The 21,975-nt window shown below is 38.3% G+C and overlaps 1 protein-coding gene across 1 annotated transcript; it reads right to left on the bottom strand.

Moving 5' to 3' along the window:
• Positions 1-606: 606 nt before the first annotated feature.
• On the bottom strand, positions 607-21,318 carry TMED10 (transmembrane p24 trafficking protein 10). The gene is made up of 5 exons (XM_026711919.2): positions 21,052-21,318; positions 16,819-16,939; positions 10,035-10,108; positions 5,422-5,548; positions 607-980 (listed from the first exon to the last, which is right to left on the bottom strand). The coding sequence occupies exons 1-5, from the start codon at positions 21,289-21,291 to the stop codon at positions 859-861; spliced, it is 684 nt and encodes a 227-aa protein (XP_026567704.1). The 5' UTR covers positions 21,292-21,318; the 3' UTR covers positions 607-858.
• Positions 21,319-21,975: the final 657 nt, after the last annotated feature.

The raw sequence follows: 21,975 nt of genomic DNA on the forward strand, positions 1-21,975 counted from the left end.
AAGTAACATAACGTAAATATCAAATATTTTCATAGAAAGCTGTCACTGGTCACTGATTTGTAATCTATTTCTGTGAAGTTCTGCTCCAAGTAAAGGTAGTCCTCATGATACCACCACAATTGAGGCCAAAATTTCTGTTGTTAAGTGAGACATTTGTTAAGTGAGTTTTGTCCCATTTTACGATCTTCCTTGCCTCAGTTAAGTGAATCACTGTAGTTGAGAAGTTAGTAACCCGGTTCTAAGTGAATCTGGCTTCCCCATTGACTCGCAAAAGGTAATCACATGATCCTGGGACACTGCAACTGTCATAAATATGAACTAGTTGCCAAGCATCTGAACTTTGATCACATGATCATGGGGCAAAGATCATAGGTGAAAAATGGTCATGTCACCTTTTTCAGTTCTGCTGTAATTTTGAATGGTCACTAAATGAACTGTTGTAAGTCGTGGTCTCTCCGTACTTCTGAGCCATTCCCTCACCCAACTCCGTGTAATAACAAGTAAGATTCAAATACATCACATTCTGTGTATCCAAGTGGCAGATACGAGCAACTTTGTGACATATAAGATAACATCATTTAACTGTTTATGTAAAGAAAAAAAAAGAACAGTTTGAGACAATTTTATTTGTGTCCAAAAATTTCCCAAAATCAAACTACTGTCTCTTCCAAATGTATCCGGTAATCCTGAATTTCCTCCTCAATTTTTGTGCAAGTATTTCCCTCCCTCCATCCCTTTGGTGGGTAATTGTAGAAAAAGTTCATTTTTGCAGGTCAACTCCAAGATGGCTCTCAATAGTCATTGCTACGTCTCTGTGTTGCTCCCTGGGGTGTCAAAACAAAGGAAAATTACCCCTTGCTACTCAATCAATTTCTTAGCTTTGAAAAAATGCCGCAGATAAAAAACTTGCCAAGTTGCCAATCCAATGAGGCAGAACATTGAGAAAATGCTGAAGTACAATACTCGAATGTTGGTAGATTCTGAAACAAAAAAGCCCATTGTTAGAAAAAATGCCAAGAAAATTTGAATCCCACAAATTCTCTATTATGTCTTCACTTAAAGTGCTGATATAAAAATTACCACTAAAAAGTTACAATAGCTGTTTGGGTTCCGTGGACAAAATACAATTAAAAGAGGTGTTTTCATTCAGCAAATACAATTCAAATTAGAAAAGTACAGCACAGGTATAGAATAATAGGTGGTATCTAATGCAACAACAGTAACTATGACAGGGATTTAGGAGTCCTAGTGGACATTCACCTAAATATGAGCCAGCAATGTGTTGCAGCTGGCAAAAAGACCACAAAGTCCTAGGCTGCACCAACAGAAGATCACATGAAGTGTTAGTACCACTTTATACGGCATTGGTAAGACTACACTTGGAATACTGCACCCAATTTGGTCCCCATGACAAAAAAAAGATGTTGAGATTTTAGAAAGAGTGCAGAGGAGAGCAATAAAGATGATTAGAGGAATGGAGGCTAAATTACACAGTGAACAGTTACAGAAACTGAGTCTAGTCTAATGAAGAGATGGACTAGGGATGGCATGATAGCAGTCTTCCACTATTTGAGGGCCTGCACAGAGAGGAGGGGGTTAACTTATTTTCCAAAGCACATGAGGGCAAGACAAGAAGCAGTGTATGGAAGCTTAAAGAAGAGAGATTTACTTAAGGATACATTTTCTGTCAGTGTGAACAATTAATCAGTGAAACAGTTTGTCTTCAGGGGTTGAGAGCTCTATCATGGAGGTATTTAAAAAGAGATTGGACAGCCATTTGTCCAGAATGGTATAGGGTCTCCTGCCTGAGCAAGGAATTGGACTAGAAGACCTTCAAAGTCCCTTCCAAATCCTGTATTCTGTATTCATATTCTTAGCTTTCATAACAATTGCATGCAAAAATGAGATATGCATTGTCAATAACCAGTCCTCAATATGTTTTGCTTATACTATTGCTTCTACTGAATTACACCTCTCTAGAAAGAAAGTTTAAGTTTTAGAAGAATGTTCTAGAATTGGTTATAAAGCATACTATAAAGCATGCACACAAGTTATTTTTGATCACATTTTAAATACTGAACTTGACTGTTCTTAGAACTAGATGTATATATCCCTGACAGCGACATGGACACTTGTTTCTTTTGACACTAAAAGTGGCCAAAAAACCAGATTATACAGGTGAAACTCAAAAAATTAGAATATCATGCAAAAGTTCATTTATTTCAGTAATGCAACTTAAAAGATGAAACTAATATGAGAAAGATTCATTACATGCAAAGCAAGATAGTTCAAGCTGTGATTTGTCATAATTGTTTGCTCATGCAAACCCCAAATCCACAATCTCAGAAAATTAGAATATTACATGCAATCAATAAAACAAGGATTGTACATAGAACAATATCAGACCTCTGAAAAGTATAAGCATGCACATGTACTCAGTACTTGGTTTGGGGCCCTTTTGCAGCAATTACTGCCTCAATGAGGCGTGGCATGGAAGCTATCAGCCTGTGGCACTGCTGAGGTGCTATAGAAGACCAGGATGCTTCGATAGCGGCCTTCAGTTCTTCTGCATGTTCGGTCTCATGTCTCTCATCTTTCTCTTGGCAATGCCCCATCTATTCTCTATGCGGTTCAGGTCAGGTGAGTTTGCTGGCCAATCAAATACAGTAATCCCACAGTCATTGAACCAGGTTTTGGTGCTTTTGGCAGTGTGGGCAGGTGCCAAGGCCTGCTGGAAAATGAAGTCAGCATCCCCATAAAGGTCGTCTGCAGAAGGAAGCATGAAGTGCTTCAAAATATCCTGGTAAACGGCTGCGTTGATCCTGGACATAATGCAGCACAGTGGACCAACACCAGCAGATGACATGACTCCCCAAATCAACACAGATTGTGGAAACTTCACACTGGACTTCAAGCATCTTGCAGTGTGTGCCTCTCCATTCTTCCTCCAGACTCTGGGACCTTGGTTTCCAAATGAGATGCAACAGTTGCTCTCATCAGAAAAGAGGACTTTGGACCACTGAGCAACAGACCAGTTCTGTGTTTCTTTAGCCCAGGTAAGATGCTTCTGATGTTGTTTGTTGTTCAGGAGCGGCTTGACAAGAGAAATATGACATTTAAAGCCCATGTCCAGGATCCGTCTGTGTGTGGTGGCTCCTGATGCACTGACTCCAGCCTCAGTCCACTCCTTGTGAAAGTCCCCAACACTTTTAAATGGCCTTTTCCTGACACTCCTCTCCAGGCTGCGGTCATCCCTGCTGCTTGTGCACCTTTTTCTTCCACACTTTTCCCTTCCACATAACCTTCTATTAATGTGCTTTGATACAGCACTTTGGGAACAGCCAACTTCTTTTGCAATGACCTTTTGAGGCATTCCCTCCTTATGGAGGGTGTCAAGGATGGTTTTCTGCACAACTATCAGGTCTGCAGTCTTTCCCATGATTGTGCTTCCTACTGAACCAGACTGAGAGACCATTTAAAGGCTCAGGAACCCTTTGCAGGTGTTATGGCTAAATTAGCTGATTAGAGTGGGACACTTTGTGCCTAGAATATTGAGCCTTTTCACAATATTCTAATTTTCTGAGATTGTGGATTTGGGGTTTTCATGAGCTGTAAGCCATAATCATCTCAATTATGACACATCATGGCTTGAACTATCTTGCTTTGCATGTAATGAGTCTATCTCATATATTAGGTTCACCTTTTAAGTTGCATTACTGAAATAAACGAACTTTTGCACAATATTCTAATTTTTTGAGTTTCACCTGTATTGGCATGGCAAAAAAGAGTATGATAACCAAACATGCAGAACAGAGGTGTCTCTGTTCAGGTAATCTCAACAGGATGGAGAGGGATTGTGAAGAGAAATTTTTTAAAAGCAGGATAGTTGCAGGCTATCATTCTTCTCTAGTAATCACCTGATAATATTGTTAAAAAACAGGCTGGTACACAAAATGTAGATTCATTCTAAGAACGTCTCACACATATTATCAAGACCTATGTGGTATTATTTGACTCAACTCTGCCAACTTTCTTTCTTTTTTTTTTTGAATAAATTTTATTGAATTCACAATTAAAAACATAACAACATTACATATACAACAGGGGGAGAAAAAGGAAAAAGAAAAAAGGAAAAAAAACGCTCGGTCTTGCCAACTTTCTTAATAAACAACCCCAGCTAGAGAACATGAGGAATCACTGGGGCCCATTGGAATAACTCATTATCAGAACATTTCTCCAAACTGGGGAAAGCTACTGACAACATTTATTTGGTTTGAACAAAGCGGACTAAAGATTTTGTTGATGGGATCTCCACCCTGCTTATTTGACTTAGCTGGCAGAGATGGTCACAGGTGTATAATGCAGGAGAAGTTTGGAATATGAGCCACATGCAATTCATTCATGTTAAGACTGTATGTTTTCCTGGTCTCTCTGACAACCATGGGTCTATGTCAGACTGTCACAGAGCTAACATGTTAAGGTAGTGTACACAGGTAGTCCTTGACTTACAAGAGTTTGTTCAGTGAGCATTCAATCTTATAACGGCACTAAAAAAAGTGACTTATGACCATTTTTCATTCAACCATTGCAGCATCTCCATGGTCACATGATCAAAATTAAAATGCTTGGCAACTGGCTCATATTTATAATGGTTGCAGAATCCTGGAGTCATGTGATCACCTTTGCGACCTGACAGGCAAAGTCAATGCAAAAGCCAGGTTCACTAAACAACCATGTTATTAACTTAACAGCCGTGGCAAGAAAGGTCATAAAATGGGGCAAAACTCACTTAACAGTCTCACTTAAAAACATAAATTTGGAGCTCAGTTGTGGTTGTAAGTTGAGAACTACCTCTATTCCAAACTATTTCAGCCTCAAGTTGTAAAAATTGTGGCTTGGAGATTTGAAATGGGAGGTATAAGTACATCATCTTTGGAAATGTTTTGTTTCAGAGCATAATTTCCTTTCTGCGGGGATTGGGACCCTAAGGTCAGCTTTAGCACATGCAGCAAAATTTCAACTTTGATGAACACAATGCTTGATCACGTTTATACTTCGTGACTAGTGGGGCGAGCTTTCTCTATGCTGATATGTACACTGAAATTCATCAGGAACCTACTATTACAGCTTTTAGAGACCTCTTTGCTTAGTTCTTCCCTAAATGACTGTCATGTGTTTATATTTTCTTTACCACTTCACCTTTTTGGTATGTTTTTATATTTGATATTAATTTATTGTTTTTATCTTTCCAAACTTTTAGTATACACTTCAAAATCCAACTGTATGGAAAGTTATATTATTATTAAATAATTAAAATAGAATAATGGAATATTTAATTATCATTTTTTGTATAAAAACATTATTCATATTCTCTAGGCAGAGAAACATAACAGTGGTTCTCGGAAGCCCATAAGTACATACCATTAGTATCCCGCATCTCCTCTTCTCGCTTTTTCATGTATGCAAAGTCATTAACAATAGATTCTGAAAGATCTTCCAGTCGTCGCAGCTCCAGCTCCAATGGCTTCAACTTTTCCACTTTAGCAATCTGATAAAAGAGGACATATGTCAATGATCCAGAAGGTATCAACCAATTCCCATTTAAATGTGAACTTCTACTGGAACACAATCCACTATGCCAACAAATAAAACACTGAATACCTTAAGGAGATACTTGTTATTAACATAGTTTTTGAGAGTACAGATAGTCCTCATTTATTTACTTCAATTTGGACTGGCAATTGCATCACTATGCAATGCAGTCATAAAATCACATGACCACCCCTGACATATGCCACCTTGTCAGTTCTGGCTGTGATTATTAAATGAATTGCTGCAGGTTGTTTAGTGACATGTCATGTATGCATGGCTTGCAACTTGCTGTGGGCTTCCCCTTGACTTTGCTTGCCAGAAACCAGTTGTAAAGGTTGCAGATGGCAATCACTTCACCACAGGACATTGTGACAATGATAAACGTGTGCCTATTGCCAAACACCTGAACTGCAATCACGTGAGCATGGAGATGCTACTATGGTTTTAAGTCTCTTTTTTTCAGACCCGCTGTAACTTCACTGAACACCAGTGGTCAGTAAATGAGGACTACCTTTCTACATCTCTTTTAGCAGATTCCTAGGGCAATAAGAGCAGCCTGAGAATTATTACAAGTTTATTTATGAAGTTGTGATACAAACATTTCCTCCATCTATTGAGCAGCAAATTAATTTCAGATTATTTTTCAGCATTTTTGTACTAGTCCTATCTATGTCTTCATCAGTAATATGAAGATTCCTGGTCGCAAAATGCAGTTATTTTTTAAAACCTTAGACAAAACTGCCTTAATTGAAAGCAGACAATAGATACAACTGGATCAGCAGTTCTACTCTGACCAGACATGCGTCTCCACATTCTGCCACTTGAGATTCTCTTAATGCCAGGAAGCTCACAGCCAATACTCCATCTTTTGCCACGATAAACAGTCCAATTATTGCTTGGCTATCATGAGATTATAAAGAATGTACCCAGAATAAAAGGGCAGAATTTCAACATCCTTAAAATCCTATTGCCTATCCTTCATCACCAGGCACAAATGTTCATAGACATAAAATTGGCACAAGTAGTAGTTCTAATATCTGGAAGTAATTCTATTACTAAGCAACCAATTCTTTCCTGAAGCCAAAACCACTTTCTTTTTCCTACATAATACAATATACAACTCTGGTTGAACACTACAGGTTGGCAGATAATTGAACAAGGTGCAGCAAACCAATTACCTGAAATCACAAAACATATTTACTATCCAATGTAGGTTTGGTATAAATTACTTATTGTTTCCTTTTTAATGAGAAGTGTAATATTTCAGTCAATTGAGATAAATGTAGACACCTTAATTTTTCCTCATTCTAGGTGGATAGCAGGGCTCACCTTCTCTGCAGAGCTATCATCTTGCTGAAATCATAGCAAAATTCAGGATCACTCCACCTAATAATACTTCACAGATGGTGATCTGGCCATGACAAAAGCAATATGCAACATCAGGGATACTGTATTATAGATGATGATTAAACATGGATTCCAACCTTGAAAGGGGAGTAATTTTCTATTCATTTCCCTCAACTTCACATATAAATACCACTTAATGAGCAAGGGAAATATCGTACTTTCCTCTTTTGACAGTAATTTTGAAAAATGTTCCAGCTGCTGTAATTCCCATAATTTTCCTACACGAGAAAATTTGACTTCCTTCACTTACAAATGAAACCTTTAATTTTTCTGTCTTGATGACAGTTTAGTGAGTTCTAGTTGATTTACCAAACATCTAAATAATTGTTAATAACATTAAGAAATTTTAGGATACATTTGTCTCTCAAATGGAAATGAAATCTCACATGACCAGAAATATCACATGAAAGAAGTGGCTTTAAGAATTTTATGTTTAATTGCAAGAGGATTTTGGCTGCTAATTATACTTCCCACTGAATGTTTTCTTCAAGTTACTTTGCTACCAAGCATTGTAACATAGATGAGCATGGAATACATAATAGATTTAAACTACTATCAACAGTTTATTGAAAGGCCACAAGAGGGCAATCAAACTTTGGTATTTGCAAATATTATAGTAGCTTTTTCATAGAATTTCACCTAATGCAAAAAACAGACCTAGAAAATGATATTACAGTATTCTAGACAAGTATGGCAGTTGCAAAATAACCCCTACATCAGAGATGGTATTCAACCGGTTCGCACTTATTCAGGCGAACCAGTAGCGGTTATTTGGTGTGGGTCACCGAACCGGTGGTGATCCCAGCTGGCCACACCCCTGACCCAGTCGCCTGGTTGCTCACTGGCCCCAATCGCTCTCCTAGCTTTCCGTTCCCCACGTCCACTTTCTCCCCGGGGGAAAGGAAGAAAGGCATGGACGCTGCAAGTATCACTTTCCCCATGTGAGTTAAAGTGCTGGAGTGAGAAGGAGTGCGGTCTGACGGAGGGGGTGGGGGAATCCACTCCAGCCTTGGAGAAATTTAAAGGAGCTGCTTCAAAATGCATGTCTGTTAAGCTACAAAAGTTCTCGTTCTCTCTCTCTCTCTCTCTCTCTGTGTGTGTGTGTGTGAGAGAGAGAGAGAGAGAATGAGAATGAATATAGGAAGAGAGAAAACTCTGTGCTCTTATTTTTAATTGTTCCATTATTTATCATGTGTCAATATTTTACACCTAGAGTGATTTTTCTGCCTTTCTTTTGGCCAGGGCTACCACATATTTTTCAGGGTTTACATGCATTCAATGTCAATAGTCCAGAGCATAAAATACACATGTGTTTAACAAGAGTTCAAAGGGACCTTGGAGGTTTTCTAGTCCAACCCCCAGCTCAGGCAAGAAAACTGAGGATGCCAAACTCTGAGTAAAGATCCTGGGAAAGGTGTCAGACTAACAGAATAATACTTAGAAGGGACCTTGGGGTGAACCCTATACCATTTCAGAGAAATGGCTGTCCAGTCTTTTCTCAAAAACTTCCAGTGATTGAGCACCCAGAACTTCTGGAGACAGGCAGTTCCACTGGTTAATTGTTCTCACTGTCAGGCAGTTTCTCCTTAGTTTTAGGTTGCTTCTCTCTCTGTTCAGTTTCCATCCATTGCTTCTTGTTTGCATTCTGCTCCTTTGGAAAAATACATTGTCCCCCTTTCTTTGTGGTAGCTCGTTAAAAGCCTGTTGCCTATCACACTCTTGGGTAAAGCATGTGACCCATTTCCTCCTTTCAGTGGTCCATGAAAGTACATCTATAGTATGCAGATAATAAAGTCAACAAAAGTGAACACCATTTTTACAGAACTATAGATAACCTGAAGCTGGGTGACAAAGAATGGCTGGGAGGGGAGGGGCCAGGTGAGGCACCCCTTGATGTGAGTGACATTGAGTTGGCCACACCCACCCAGTCATGACCACCAATCACACCCAGTCACATGACCAAGCAATGCCCACCCAGTCACATGACTACCAAGCCACAGCCACCCAGTCACATGACCGAGCCATGCCCACCAAATAAGCCACACCCACAGAACCGGTAGTAAAAACCCCATCACTGCCCTACATGTAATGGTAGCCTTCATCTACATTGGGGATATCAATCTCAATTTCATTGAGGGTCACATCATGGCTGTGGTTGATCGGGGGGGAGCATGGCTGCCTGGATGGGTGTGGCCGACTGGATGGGTGTGGCCAGCTTGATGCCACTCCCCAAACTGCTGGCCCAATGTTTCCTCTTCACATTGGGTAGACCAGGCCAAAGCGACGTGGGCCGGCCCCTTACATTTTCCAGGACAGCACCACAGGCTGGATCCAACCACATCACGTAAGATTTAATATAGTTTACATTAATAATAATATATTATTATAAAACTTTTTAAAGAAATGAACAAATGATCTCTAATCAAGTACAGTGTCAGGATTCCGGCAGTTACCCCCATTTAAATCATGAGTCTCGAGCCAAACTTCCAAAACTTAAAAAGGATTTATTGGGAGTTAACATGTCCAGCACATGTAGCCAACTCTGAGACACATAATTCATTGTCACCCTTGACTCTGGTTTCCCCCAACCCCTGGTGTATTGTAATTCATATTCTCCAATGGGACACATCCATAGCCAAGAGTCATCAATCATGCTCTCCAGTTAGAATTTTGTGTGGCAGAAAGCTCAGTCACCTAGTTACTATCTTTGAAAACATTTACGGAATGCACTTTCGGTTTGCAAGCTGCCACATTGCTCCCCCCTCCCTTTCTGTTGGCAACACTAAAAAGACCATAGAAATATTTTATGAGTTGACATACAGCTTAAAGATAATGATCCAATTTTACCTGATTCAATGACCTCAGCAAATTTTAAAAACTTCAGTATATACAAGCAATATTGCCAGTGAAGTTAGATGGGGAGCACAACATCAAAGTAATTCAAAAACAGCATAACATTTTGAGCCCAAGTCATCAACAGCATCACGAGTGCTAGTAAGAAAACAGAGACAAAGGCAGAAAAAGCAGAGACATACCTCTTCGTAGTTTTTTGCTTCCACTCCATGCTTCATATTCAAGGTCACAAGCTGATCTGGCATCCGCCCTGTTCCTGAAAATGCAATGAATGGATTCATTGTATGCAGTACTTTGGCTGCCAGGAAATTCCCAGCTTTGCTCCTTTCCCTATTGTAGAGAGATTTACAGCTCACTCTCCAGAAGGCTCTGAACAGTTAAAGATGCAGCCAAATTATTATTATAACCATAGAAAAGTTGACAGGGTTCTCCTGAAAGAACTCCCTAAAGTAAAAACTGTTGCAAATATGTGAGTGGAGAGTGCAGAATGCAGACACTTCGATTTCCTGGCCTTCAGTCCACCCACAAAGAGCAAGAAAATATATAAGTGCCATTTAATAACGCCAGATTAGCTAGCTGGAACTAAAAGGCCAATCCTATCCAAATGGAAACAGTAGAAAGCCAAACCGTATATTAAATGGAACAGATGAAATTACTTTGAAAAACAGACCACCTAGCCAACTTCTAAATTATCTGAGAAATTGCTAAAAATACTAGCTTGCTGTCTTTTTTCCCCCCCAATTCAATTCCAATTCCATCATCAGTAAACCTTAAGTAAGTAGCCTGGCAAAAAGAGCTTTGTCATTAATACCTGGTGAATGTTGCCTATAAATTACACACAAATATGCATGCGTAGGTATTTTTAAAAGTATATCTTCACCTCAACTTTAAGCAATAAAAATCACATCTGAGGGCTTTAATCTTTTATATACAAAGCTTTCTACTTTGTTGTACACAGTGCAGGAACTGTTCAATCTCTAAAGTATAGGTAGTCCTCAGCTTATAACCAGTCGCTTAGTGACTGTTCAAAGTTCCAACAGATCTACCTGAGGTATATTTATGAATTTGAAGTTCCAACAGTTGGGTGTCCCTCCAATCACAATAACCATATTTGGGCGCTTGGCAACCAGGCCTATTTACAGCTGCTTGCAGTATTCCAGAGTCATGTGACTGCATTTTATGATAGTTTTGCTGAACACCATCATTTACTTCTGGCTTTCAGCAAAACCACATTCATAATAAACCACTGGTTTGCTTAATGACCACAGATTTATTTAACAACCAGAAAAGTCAAAAGGATGATTTTATGACTGTCACAAGTTAAATCATGATGGGCAGGTTCCATTATGATTCTAATTCAATGACTATCTATAATACTGCTTTATCTGCAAAAATGAAGCCTTATATTCTATTCATCATTTCCCTATTTGATGCTATAATTGCCTTTCTGACATTGCAAGGAACTAATATTCCCTCTTAAAATAGGGGGGTGGGATTAAATTGGTTATGATAATTCATGTATTGAGTTCTGTAAAAAGGAAGGTAAGGGAAAAATGGAAAATCTACCTTCAGTTCAAACCTGGCCAATAATTTGAATGTAAATTATGGCATGTTTACTTAAGTCCCACAAAGTTTAACAAAGCTCACACTTTCATTCATGTACACATATATCTAGAAGAAAGACCTTCTGGAAAAAAAAGAAATGTTCTATTTCCAGAAATTCATGAATAGGATAAGGCTGTATACATCAGATTAGGCAACGTAAGTTAGTTTGAAGAGGAAATTATTTTGTTTTTGGTCTTTCATTTTGGGGGGAAGAAAAGATATTTTCTCCCTTATTTGGATTTCAAATCACCTATTTTAATTTCTAAGAACATGAGTTTAGTTTTTAAGTGGGAAATTAAGAAATGAAGCTTGCAAAATGGAAGTTGTATGGCAGAATAACTAAGGCTATGTTAAGTCAGACATTATTACTGAAAAGAATCTTGAAAATGGGACACAAGAACCAACAATCACCCAGCTGTTCAGTTTAGCATCTTAGGAACAGATTTAAAACGGAAAAATAGCATGAATATGTGAGTTTGATTTTCATGCTTCCAAATAAAGCATTTTGTATTGTGAACTCTTTACCTTGCACAGAAAAAAGGAGAAGGTACTAGCATTGGCAATGTACCATAACACAGCATTAGCAATTTCTGGAATACCTGGAAGCCAGTGGTAGCCGAAGGCTTTCTTGCCATGAAGCCTGATGTATTATAATGAGAAGCAAGCAAGCAGAGTGGTAAGAAGCAGCTGCATATACATCTCGGGGAGCCACAGAGTTAGCTGCTATGGATTTAATGGATGAAGCAAGGATATTTTATCTCTCTGGCCTGCCTCCTCTGCTTATTATAAATTTTTAGAATTTCAAAGGATGTAGTTTCATAGAATGTATGTCAACATTTCTGTCTCAAGGTGGAAAAATATTGTATGTTTTTACTCTATTTCACAAATAGATGGCAGCACAATACAGTAAGAAATCATGAAATGCAGTAAGCCTTCAGAAATAAATCATGGGCGCTCCACCACTGGAGATTTTTAAGAAGAGACTAAACAGCCACTTATCTGAAATAGTATCCGTTCTTCTGCTTGAGCAAGGGGCTAGACTAGAAGACCTCCAAGGTCCCTTCCAGCTCTATTTCTATTCTAAATATTTTGTGTGGATAACAGAAAGAAATGCCCTCCTTCAGTTGGAAATGGTGCTGCTGCCAACAATGATTTCTAATATATCAAAATGTATCTTTCAGAATAGTTGAGGATAAAAAATGAGTGCCCAGTCCCTATCTCACAATTGCTACCTGTTTCTATGAAAATGAATTCTGATTATAACCACATAATCAATTTGGACCCATTTAAGAAACAATTCTTACAATTGCATTCAAATGTGTAGTCAATAAACATGACTGAAATCAGCAAGGTTTCAGTTTGAATTTATATACGAAGAATTGCATTACATAGACTACAAAAAATTTAGCAACCTTTCAGTTCTAAGATTACAACAGGATAAATGCACAAGAGCAGATCTGGAAACTATTAGGCCAAATAATTAAAATAATAGGAAGAACTGTCAGGATAATGAATACCTATAGCAGTTTCAACAACTTTTAGATAAATACAAAAATAGTTAAAATAGATTTTTTTTTTGTTGGACTTCCTAAAATAGAAATCCACATTGCTGATTAGAAAAGTTTGCAAAATATCCTTTACAAATCATTTTATGGTTCTGTTACTTTGTTTATTTAGCTTAAAAATAGTATTCAAAATAAATGTACAAGTACAGAAGTACAATATATTTGATGGGTAAAATTATAACATAAACAAATGATTCTTTCCACCTTAAGCAAAGCAGAATGTCCAATAACTTGTTCTGACAAGTTTCTTGTCATCACAAAAAGAACTACCAAAAGGCAGGATCCATGTGAAACATTGTTTGCCAAATATTTTTGCCACAAATCTTTTCTTAATCCATATGGAATTGATGAGTCCTATAAAAATCAAAATGGGATCATTGCATCATTTACTGGTAGACCATGGGTAGAATTAATTGCCACCTTTTCCACTGTAAATCACAGAAGGATTAAGAGCATTTTCAAGTCTCAGCAAATACACTTAACCATAGTAAGCATAGATGTTGCTTTCAAAAAGCACATACAACACCTTCAGGTACAGTATACAACTGAATTATATTCAGTGCCATTCTTATCCACTTTCTTTTCAATTGGCAGATATTGGTGCATATACAAGAACACTAATTGCCATTGGAATGCTTTGCTTTTCCTCACATAGCTTTTCTGTAGACAAAGACTGGACGGAGTGAGTGTTCCTCCCTAAAGCATGCTGAGTACAACAGTCCTAGAGTGTTCAGTACTGAAGAGTTTTGTTTTAATTTCCTTTTCCCTTCTATCTTTTTATCATGAGCTTTCTCTTCACCTATCAGGAGCCCCAACTCCAATATCCTAGAAGCCAGAGAAAAGACAGTATGCCTTCAAACTGTTCACTGGCCCTAGATCCAGAGGGAAGAATCACTCTGAAACCTTTCAGAAAATTTGAATAGAAAAACAAAATTAAAGAATGAAGAACAATAACAAGTCTCAGATCTGACCAAATAATGATTGAATGTCCATGCAAGGCTTATTTTTAAAGGTATCATTGAGTGAAGGACACAGAACTGCATATAATAATAATTAATCAAATTAATCTGATAGATATGACTAGTACATACGTCATTATTCTCAAACTTCAGCATATGGTAGAAATATTAGGACAATCTGCAAAACTAGGAGCAACTTTGCAGCTTGAACAGCATAGTAAATGACGCAAGAAAAATATTGTGTTAGCAATTCTGCACATATTGTGGGATCCTTATAATTCTTACAGGCCATCTCTACCCTCTATGGGATATTTGTACAAAAAAAAATTGTCTTTCACTTCCTCTTCCCCATTTCTGTGGCTGCAGGCTTGAGAAATCCCAATTGCTCAAACTCCACCTGGCTCAACAGCTCAAATAACTGTTATCTTAGTTTTGACTTCCCCAAGCAGACATAATTATACTGCAGCCTAAACTGCCAAAGAATGTCCATCTATTTTATGAACAGCATGTAAAAAAATTATTGACATTCCAACTAACCTATAATACTCAAATCGTATCAAATATCTGATATTACCTTTTATACATACTCTGCCCAGGCTGATGTATTGATACAGAAGTTGATACTTGTGAAGTACAAGTAGTCCTCAAGTTATGAATGTAATGGAGCTTGCCCATTCTATTAGTAACCTGAAAATTTGTGGGAGTGAATCTTGCACCTTGAACAGGATCACTCCCTCCTTTCGTCCACACATTTGCTAATTGAATGTGAGGCTCGTTAAGTGCACGAGGTATTTCAGCATGGGGAAGGTCGGGGGGGGGGGGCTACTGCTGGAACAGGCAATCTGCCTAAGACCACCCAAGGCCTCCCCAAGCTCCCTACAATTGCTTTCCCCCACCCAACACCTGAAATAGGCCGGGGGAGGTCTGAGGACGGCCAAACAGCATCAGATGAGCGGATCTGCCCCCGGAAGCTCCATTTCAGCCTGTAACATGCCAGGCAAGACCTCTGGAGGCCTGAACGGAGCATTGGAGGGGCGGATCCGCCCCTTGAAAGCTCCATTTTGGCCGTCAAGATGCAGGATGAATGTTGCAGAGCCTCTGCAGTTGTTCATAGAGCAAACAACGGCCGTGGTGCTACAAGATTTGTAGTTTCGGGACAAATGCTAGGGGGGACTTACTGAGTAACTTTGAATGTTTGCTAAGGTAACATTCATAATCCAGGGATTACCTGGAAGAAGCTCGACATACTTTTTTGTAAGATGCAGGCAATTTAGCAACATCTTCAAAAAATAGAAATAGGCTAGCAAGAATTCAATTCAGTTTCCGTCAGTGCTGAGTGCACAGCATTTACAAATTCAGAATGCAGTATAGGAAACACAATACTTAAATTCATCTATGGCAGTGAGTACAAAAGCTTCTTCAAGCCCAAGGCAAACCTTCCTCAAGGTTTTTTTCTATCTATCCCTGATCAGAAGCAGTATGAAAATGACAAAGGATTATGCAATACTTCTGCTGAACTCTGATCCTGTAATTTGAAAGAAAGATGGATAAATGCGTCACTTCTCAAGGAACCATTAGCTCTGAGGCTTGTTGGGCAACTATCCATCAGATCTGGGTACACAACCAATGTCTTTTACACTTTTCTTTCCTCACATGAAATGAAAGAAAACACTAATGCAAGGGATCCTCAACCTTTGCCACTACATATCTTGTACATATCAATAATAGGTCTACCTGCCTGGCTCAAGGATATTAGCAGATATACAGTAAACAGATCAAATTCTATCACCAAGGATTATAGAATGCTCTAGAATCACCAAATCTAATCTAATATCCATACTGAATTCCTACAAAGCAAAGACAGAAAAAATAAAAAGCAGGCAGAAACTTTCAACACCTCTTATGTGTTAAAACATGTGAAGCAAGACAAGAGAACAAAAATTACCTCAGGAAGAAGTTAGAACAGAGCTCCCCAACCCCTGGTCTGTGGACCAGCACCAGTCTGCGGCAGGCCAGAAACCAGGCCACGGAAACAAGCAAAGCCCTTTCCGCGGCATACAGGTAGCATTAGAAACCACACCCCTTCTGGTCCGTAAAAAAATCTCTCTCCATGGAATCGGTCCCTGGTGCCCAAAAGGTTGAGGAGCACTGAGTTAGAAACATGGCAAATATCTTATTTACTGAATTTATGCAGCTATGCCATTTTACATGTATGTGACTCTGGGCAATATACAAAATTAAAGCTGAATATTCTATATAATTTATTCATTAAAACAATTCAAAACAAAACTATCTCCTTGTTCTCCTGCATTCTTTGGCTGAAAATATTAAACATTATTGGTTGTGCCCATATTTTGTTAATTTTGAATGGGGATTTTTTTGATTGAATTAAGCTGACTTGTTATTGGAAATAAATTACTAGTTCACATAAAACACCAACATAAATTATGGGTTACAAACAGTAAGGATATTTCCTAACATAATAAGTGAAAAACCATTATTATTAAGCACAATCTACAAACCAGTAGAGATTTTATCTGTCACATGTTTCTTTGATAACGGTGTTCTTATATTTCATATATTACATTATTTTTCTATTCAGCATATTATAATTGCATTATTAGTCAATTGCAAGCATTTTTAGAAAAATATGATCTTCATCAGTAATTTTAAAAGGTTGTGGTATTAAGTAATTTTAGGCATTTCATTCCAAAAGATTAAAAACATTTGGCAAAGCAGATACCTCTGGTTCATACACAAAATTATTTTTTAAGTGCATTCTGCAAAGAAAGTAAAAAGCAACTTGTCAAAAGTATCTAACAGTTTTTCATACTCACCCACAGGGAGTTTGCTTTCAAAGCAAGCCTCAAACACATCATAGTCCTCTGTGGTGAAAGCAAATTTGCCCTTAGTAGCATCTTCCTTGACATAAAGGATGTGTCCAGCCATGTCAGTAATCTATAAGAAAAAAATTAAAAATTAAAGAAGCAAGCAGGTAAATAGCTAAATATTAGGAGAGGTGGAATCTTCCAACATGCAGTTATTATTTTCCTTTTGGTCATCTTCATTGCTGAAAATTTAAATTTAATTGAAATGTGATTGTCAAAAGAGCCGTGGGCTATCATATAGAATAGAATAGAATATAGAATAGAATTCTTTATTGGCCATGCGTGATTGGACACACAAGGATAGTTTATATTAGTATAACAGTATCCACAATGAAAAAAGCAGTGTCTCAAAAGAGGGCACAATTTAATGGGAGACCTCATTCAATTCATTAAAAGTAAATTAACAGTAGTTCTGGAAAGGCGAATGATAGCTACATTTTGCTACACAGTTAACTTGGACAAGCTACATGAATGCTTTTCCCCACTACCAAAATAGCAATATATCAAATACTAAATTGTATTCTTAGAACTTGTTAAAATATATTTAGTCTCATTTTGTGTAGTAAAAAATTATAAGAATATTCAAATATGATTTTTTTCGTAGAAAATTAAATCACACATGATGTTCTGAACTAGATCTTCCCAATGTCTGGCTGCATCTACAATTCTATTAAGCTGGCAACAGATGACAGCTACTTATATACTTTTAGACATATTGCTTATAAAACTGAGGAAACTGCTAAAAGTCAACCCACACAACTATGTGGGGGTACAACAAAGAATGAAAGATGTTCCATAAATGCTTATGCAGTAACCACACCACCAGCTCCACTCCTTCCATACACAAAAACATTGTCAGCCTGAACAATAAGTGCCTACACACAGTTGGGACAAAGAGGCTAAAGAACCTCTCTGTTAGACTAGATTAACTCCTCTAGAATCAAAAGTATATGTTTGTGTTGAGATGGCTTGGTAAATATGTAAACATAATAATGAATTAACCTGAACAAAAAATGACATAATGAAAGCAATCACAGTAATTAAAAAGTTTCCTGCTCTCTACCTATGCTTTTCTATACAAAACTGTTCACTGTGCAATCTGAAAATTATTGTGTGATCGCTAGTAAATGGAAAACAGCAATGACAAATAAACTGTTTATGCAATCAGTTGTGCTAAAGCTTTTAAAAAACTATTCTGGATGAATAAATACCCTATATGCTCTGAACCATAGGTGATATTAAAATTGGGATATTAAAAACAAATTGCTGATGCACAGAATCTCAGTGCACTATTGGAGTCTTCCGGAAAAAAGCAAATGGCTAAAACGGGACTTCAAACCAAAGTAAAAAAAAAATGGATAGAATAGAAATTTACACTTTCTGAGAATTTAGAACCATAGGATCCCTAATATTAGCCAAAAGAAATATGCTATAGATAGATCTTTTAGAATTACAGAAAACATTTATTGACTTATTTTTCCTAAATATATGCAGTTAAAATGTTTTAATTATTGTACACTGAGAGCTTATTCACTGGAGACAAATTCCATGTGTGTCTAATCATACTTGGCCAATAAAAAATTCTTATTCTAATTCTACATTTTATTTTCAAGAATCTTTATAATTTGAACTTAATCGTTTGAACATACTCAAAATAAGCATGTATTACTGTCAAAGCAAAAATAAAGTTGTGCCAATACTTGTCCAATCTGAATCAATAAACTATGTAAAAAGAAAATATGAAATGCTTCTGAAAATTAAGTATAATCTGCCTAGTTTACAAAAGACACAAAACTACCTTCAGATTAATACAGTAAATACTAAATTATAAAAAAACAGATAGCTGCCTGAATTGCAAAAAATGCTGACAGAATTAACAGAACATTAACTTTATTTTGAATAGCAAAGAAAAATGGAGTCACACTTGCTGGTGGTTAAATAGATAAATCTAATCAGCTTTCCCAGCAACAATATATCAATCAGTTGCAACTGTCTTCTCTCTATGTTTTTTTTTAAATTTCCAAGCCCTGAAATTTCTGGTCTGACCCTACTAGCCTTGTTCAAGAGTAACTAAGATCACCAACCAAAACACAGGATAGCTTAGTTCTCTTTTATTCAAAAAGAGCACTTTCAACCTTGTCTCTCCTTACTCTATTTACAATCATTCATTTAGTGACCATTTAAAGTTACAGCTGCACTTGAAAAGTGACATTGGACCATTTTTTTCACTCTTACAACCATTGCAACATCCTTACGGTCATGTCAAATTCAGCCACTTGGCAACTGACTCATCTTTTTCATGGTTGCAGTGTCCTGGGGTCATGTCACCTTTTGCGACCTTCTGAAAAGCAAAATTGATGGGGATGCCAGATTCACTTAACAATCATGCCAGATTCACTTAACAACTTTGGCAAGACAGGTTGTAAAATGGGACAAAATAAATTTTGGGCTCAATTGTGGTCATAAGTCAAGAGTTTCCTGTACAACTAGCAGCACACTAGTTTGCAAAAAAATTACTATATGCACACTATGTTTTCTATGCGATGCCCAGCGGTCCTTTGTTTTTAATTTGTTCACTTCTCTTCAACAAAATACCTAAACAAGAAATTGCTCACATCGTAAGAACCATCTTGCTTTCTTTTATAGACTTCCACATAGTTAGGTATTTTGTTTTATTATATGACATCTCAGATAATGCATCCCATACAATTACATACAGTAGTAAAAACTTTGTCCTATTCTGCCTCTTACGCCCACTATTTAGCCTCACTGGTGTTTATATGAGATCATATAGGTAGTCCTATATGAGATTATGAGATTATATAGGTAGTCCTTGACTTACAACAATTGAGGCCAGAATTTCTGTTGTTAAGCAAGACAGTTTTGCCCCATTTTATGACCTTTCTTGCCACAGCTGTTAAGTGAATCATCACAGTTGCTAAATTAGCAACACGGCTGTTGATTGAATCCGGTTTCCCTATTAACTTTGCTTATCAGATAGTCACAAAAGGTTACCATATGACCTTGGGACACTGCAACTGTCATAAATACATATCAGTTGCCAAGCATTCAAAATTTGATTATGTGATTATGAAGATGTTTCTACAGTTGTAAGTTTGAAAAATGGTCATAAATCACTTGTTTCACTGCCATTTTAACCTTGAATTGAGATTAAATGAATGGTTGTAAATCAAGAACGATATATACAAGCTTGCAAGCCACAAACAATTTTGGTTTCATTTACACAGTTCCATTTAGTTCAGAAGGATTTATAAGGATGATTCAAAATATAGCTGTATAAATATTTCCCTTCACATTTAGTAGTCATAATATTAGATCCCACAAAGTCTCCATGAATGCATTTTCACACATTCAGGGCAAAATTTTACTTGGAGAAGGAATAGCATATTCCCCCACTCCCTGGTAATATGGGATAACATAGGGATTACTTCAAACAGTGAATTTCATAATGCTTTGTTACTTTCAGGGCATGGACTTGTAGTCTTCCTGGCATCATCACTGCAGCTAATTTAAGACCACAAACTTATGCTCCTCTTTCTAGATCTCCTCTGTCTCTTTGAAGCAGAAAACAAAACCTTTCTAGTCTTTTACTATTTTGAGTCACACTTCCTATGTCATGTTATTCTGAGAACCTAGGGAATAAATCCTTACAATACTGTGTTTTGGACAATTACGGGATGGTTAGAACTCTAAAACAACGGGATGGTTGAGACACAAGAAAAAATCGCAGGTATAAAGTCAGGAATGAATAAGTTCTACGTATGTGAAAATAAGAACCAACGAGGAAACTAAAGTAGATGAGCAAGCAGCCTTTTGCCTCCCGGATTCGTGAGAGGTGAAGGAGTTATTGGGACGGCCTAGACGTGGTATTCTTCCCAGCGAGTACACAAAAACTGGCCTTTTTATTTCTCCTTCCGTATTCAGGCTTCTTAGGAGACACGGAGCACAGTGACGTGTCCCAAGATGCTGAAGGGAACGGGAATTCAAGCATGTGGTCAGCAACACGCCGGCCCAAGGAGGTACCAGGTAGCGAGCAGGGAAAGTAAGCATCCCTTTAGGGACAGTCTCGCGGCCTTTGTATGGTCTGTCTGCCCGGTCAGCCCCCCCACCCCGCCCCGCTCCCACCCAACTGCCCCGCTTGCTCTCTCGCCGGCCCTGCACCTTGAGGTTTGCGGACGGGCCGCTGGACGAGCCCGGCGGGGGAGCCACCTCGTACTCGCCGGTGACCAGCTTGTCGCGGTGAATCTCCTCCCGGAGGCATTTGCGGGCTTTGCCCGGCAATTGGAAGGAGATGGGCTGAGCGGGGCCCGGCAGCAGGACCAGCAAAAGGAACGTAAGCAGGGACGTCAGGAAAAGCGGCTTGCGCCGAAAGCGGCCACGGAGCAGCGAGAGCAACAGCATGGCGGCGGATCCCAGGAAGACCAGGCCGGATTTTTTTCTGCCTCCACCTCCAGCACGTGACTGCGTCGCTCGTTGCATGATGGGAAGCGAGGCGCCTCGGGGCAGCCACCGAGATCAATTGTGCTAGAAGGGCCAAAAAGTTCAGCGGGTTGGTGGGAATAGAAGTCGAGAGAGGAATTTAATGTCGGGTTGTTCGCGGAGTCTCCGAGAGTCGTAGTTTAGCGTTTTTGTGGAGATTCTCAGTCATCCAGGTCGTGGTTGTCCCGAAAGTGCTTTTTCAAAAGGCAGTTGGATTTTGTTTTTCCCTTGAAGACGTTTCGCTTTTCATCCAAGAAGCTTCTTCAGATCTGACTGAATGGTGGAGGATCATGCAAGGCTTTATATTCCTTGCAGTTATCTGATCGTTAGCATGCTTTCTGAGAGTCGTTGAGGTCACTTGAAAGTTTATCTGTGCCTGAGGGTCACTAAATAGCGCAAAAGTGCTTTTTCAAAATACAATGGACTTTGTTTTTCCGTTTCGCTTCTGGTCCAAGAAGCTGCTTCAGTTCTGACTGAGTGGTAGAAGAGTGTTAACGACCAGATGACTGGAAGGAATATAAATCCTTCCATTCAGTCAGAACAGAAGAAGCTTCTTGGATGAGAAGCGATACCTTGGTTGCCTTTTCAGAAAGCACTTTTGGGACA

This window comes from Pseudonaja textilis, chromosome 1 (assembly GCF_049901715.1).
Source record: "Pseudonaja textilis isolate UNSWEBS1 chromosome 1, rPseTex1.2, whole genome shotgun sequence".
Classification (NCBI taxonomy): Eukaryota; Metazoa; Chordata; class Lepidosauria; order Squamata; family Elapidae; genus Pseudonaja; species Pseudonaja textilis.

What these genes read in the sequence shown, in the direction of transcription:
- TMED10 (XM_026711919.2), bottom strand. Translation starts at nt 21,291, where the DNA reads ATGCTGTTGCTCTCGCTGCTCCGTGGCCGCTTTCGGCGCAAGCCGCTT. An exon ending in TGAAAGCAAACTCCCTGTGG is followed by an intron (nt 10,109 to 16,818) that starts GTGAGTATGAAA and finishes TTGCATTTTCAG; the next exon opens with GAACAGGGCGGATGCCAGAT. An exon ending in GGAGATGCGGGATACTAATG is followed by an intron (nt 981 to 5,421) that starts GTATGTACTTAT and finishes TTTTTGTTTCAG; the next exon opens with AATCTACCAACATTCGAGTA.